This window comes from Hakea prostrata, chromosome 1, assembly GCF_041222555.1.
Source record: "Hakea prostrata isolate BN-2017 chromosome 1, UWA_Hpros_2, whole genome shotgun sequence".
NCBI lineage: Eukaryota > Viridiplantae > Streptophyta > Magnoliopsida > Proteales > Proteaceae > Hakea > Hakea prostrata.
In genome coordinates, this window is record NC_142600.1 from 62,063,176 (window position 1) to 62,066,205 (window position 3,030).

The window sequence follows — 3,030 nt, forward strand, 5'->3', positions numbered from 1 at the left end:
ACTCCTTCTTTGCAACTATTCTGCTTCTTCAGCTTCGCCTCCGTTGCCGGCCATCTTAGCTCCGCCTCCGCCGGCTTGAACTTCCCACTTGAAATATCCGCGACAAGTTGGCAAAATTGCCAATTTCACCAGGTTTGCCAAGGGGCGAACCGGCGAACTTCACAGAGATATCGCACCCGCTCAACACATTTTCTTGTGGAAATTTATGAGCACTACCCAATAGCCTCATGGTTGCCATATATTTGCATTCATTATGAGGATACTAGAGTATATATATGCATAATGAATTCAAGGAAAGAGTATTGCATCACTTTATGATCATAACAGAGAAAAGGTACAGAAAATATGTCAATGTTCATTAATAATCCTGGAAGCAACCTCCAATCCCTTCCAACTTGAATAAGAAACTTGGGAGTTTCATTATCTTTTCTGTTTCTAATATTGGTCAACTCAGCATTAAAATTTTAAGTGAATGTAACAAAAACTACAGATTTACATGTACCCATAAAACTAAAATTAAGTACTTTGGAAGACTAGTATCAGTAATTCAATAGAAGATGCTTAGGGTTCTTTGTTGATAGTAGTCTATAAGAGACTGGTGTAGCTGAGAAATCGTAGTTTTGATAAAATAATGAATGGCCACACTAAGGCAGACCGTTGTCTTGGTCTACAGAAGCCGGGCTTTCAAATGTCTTACCTTTCAAATTCCGCAACATTTGAAAAATTCGTTTGGCGCCAAAACCACCCGGGGAATTTGAAAACCAATCCTCGCAAAGAGACTTTACAAATGAACAAAAACAGTATTTCTAACAATCGTTTTCTTTATTCTCCATGGCTCCAAAGAATGGAGAAACTTCTGAGGTTTACGATGTGAACCTCAACAGCTGCAATTTCTCTAATGGCGAAAGATTTGAATCGGAGGTGATCAACTGTTCCATTCTGAGTCTTCATATTTCTTATTTGCATCTGCAGAAATTTTATTGTATGACGGTTTCTTTTGTAGATTCCGGATTCTTCGTATTCTCTCTCCCTACCTTCTGGTTCGTACTGATCTTTCAACTTATTTTTCTTCCGATTAGGGTTCCATTTCCTTTTAGATTTAGATTCTCAGTGCTCAATTTCTATCTTCTTTTTCATTATCGTTTTTGTTTGATCTATCAGAACCTCCTGATTTAAGGAACTGGTTCTCCGGTTACGTGTACGATTCTCCGGAGTTGGACACCCGAGATGGGTTTAGTCTTGGGGACAGCCAAAGCAAAGGGTTTGATTCTGAAGACATTAACAAAGTAAAAAACGAGGATTTGGGTCAGTTCAAGATTAGCAGTTTCAGAGACTCATCTCTTGGGGATGGAACTAACTCCATAAACGAGCTCGTTGAATGCCAAAGATTTCGTGACGACGATAACCTAGAAAATCAGGGTTCAAATAAGGTACTCTTTTTCTCTACTTCTCTGTGATTCACTGGATTTGGCTTAAATCCTTGCAAGAATAGCGTTACCTGATGTCCAAAAACTTCTAATTAGATCTTTCTAAAACTACAGGTGAATCAGCTGGTGGAGAGTAATGAAAACCCATCCTGCAGAAATGCTTGTTCAGATGAAAGCTTGGAAGGCAAACTAGTACAAACTCATGATTTTATTTCTTTAAAAGATGAGGAATTAGACCAGAATGGTCGAAATGCTCTACCGAGTCTGGATGCAATAAAAGAAGAAGAAGAAATCCATGTTCCATCAAAAGCCAGTAGACAGCATCCAAAAGGAGACAATGCCCTTGTTTCATCACCCGTCATTGGAGCTTCGGTAAAGAAACCGATTGGGAGCAGTGATGGCAAAGAAAACAAGCTGAAAGTTTTGGCTAGTGATGGTGGATTTGTATCAACGAGGAAGAACAGAACCATAAGGGAAACAAACAGAAAATTTCCCAGAAGTGATAGGATAACTGATGAGAATTTGAAAATTGAGAGAATGATTTCACGGATTGATGTGGAGGGTGTTGGAGTTGTGAGAAAGGCATTATCAGAAAGAACCAACATCCAGAGCGAACCCATAGTAGAGATTGCAGGGAAATGGAAATGTCCAAGGAGAAATAAGCCAGACCTTGGTCCTCCATTGAAGCAGCTTCGACTTGAACAGTGGGTTCATCGTATGTGACTTCATTATCAAGCTCGAAAATTATTAAAAATCAAGAGCTTGTTAGTGATGAACTAGTGTTTAATCAGATTGTAAAAATTTTCATTCTGAGGAAGCTCACTATTTGGGATCTGTTTGTAGTTCCAACCTTGCAATTTTGCATTCTGGTAGTTGGTGTCAGTTACCATATATGTGCACGCTGTGCAGCTTGTGCACAGCAGAAGATGTTTTCCTGTCATATATTCAAATTCTTCTACATAGACATAAAATGTTGATTTGTAATGGATTTCGATTGCCCATTTATATTTCTATTCTTGAAGATCAACTTGGGCAACTTTTAGTTTTGATTCAAATTGGATTTGTGTCACCATTGATTAATTGCATCCCCAGTTTTGTGGATTAAAACCCTGATCAGAATATAAAACCATCCCACTAGACCATCCAGTTAATATTAGGAATTTTTTGAATATCAAATAATCGGTAAGATTGGATGATTCTTGAGCCAACGTGAGAAGTCTCTCCAATGTCTCTCCCACGCTTCCACACCCCTCTCCCTACACCCGTTTCCATTTCCGCACACCCATCTTACTCTCCTTCTGAGTTTGAGTAGTTGTCCCCTGGGGGGATGGCTGACGGGATCACTACACTCTGTCAGCATTAAGGGAGGAACTATTGATCGTTTCAGCCAATGGTGGATTAGTAGAGCGGTTAAAAGCCCAACTTTCCACGGGGAGGTCCTGGGTTTGCATCCATCCGGCGGCACCTATATTAGTAATATTTCCTCCACCCTATGTATAAACTCTTCGGATTCAAAAAAAAAAAAAAAAAAAACTATTGATTGTTTCATCTAGGGCCCTAAAGATGGCTAAGTTGCTTCATTTGGCTCGGGTATGTTGGCCTT

General features: G+C 39.5%; 1 protein-coding gene across 2 annotated transcripts; it reads left to right on the forward strand.

Annotated features, from left to right (window-relative positions):
• The first annotated feature begins 823 nt into the window (after positions 1–823).
• On the forward strand, positions 824–2,421 carry LOC149029321 (uncharacterized). 2 transcript variants are annotated; one of them, XM_089150508.1, is made up of 4 exons: positions 824–921; positions 1,004–1,040; positions 1,162–1,430; positions 1,524–2,421. In XM_089150508.1, exons 1-4 carry the CDS (start codon positions 832–834, stop codon positions 2,148–2,150), a joined length of 1,023 nt encoding a protein of 340 aa, XP_089006634.1. In that variant the 5' UTR covers positions 824–831; the 3' UTR covers positions 2,151–2,421. The 2 variants fall into 2 exon arrangements, with proteins under 2 accessions (XP_089006634.1, XP_089006643.1); XM_089150517.1 differs by having other exon boundaries at positions 1,542–2,421.
• The last annotated feature ends 609 nt before the right edge of the window (positions 2,422–3,030 follow it).

Excerpts from the sequence above, each read along its gene's own strand:
- LOC149029321 (XM_089150508.1), top strand. The coding sequence starts at position 832 with ATGGCTCCAAAGAATGGAGAAACTTCTGAGGTTTACGATGTGAACCTC. Across the intron at positions 1,041-1,161 it reads TTCTCTCTCCCTACCTTCTG|AACCTCCTGATTTAAGGAAC; the intron begins GTTCGTACTGAT and ends TTGATCTATCAG. Across the intron at positions 1,431-1,523 it reads AAAATCAGGGTTCAAATAAG|ATCTTTCTAAAACTACAGGT; the intron begins GTACTCTTTTTC and ends ACTTCTAATTAG.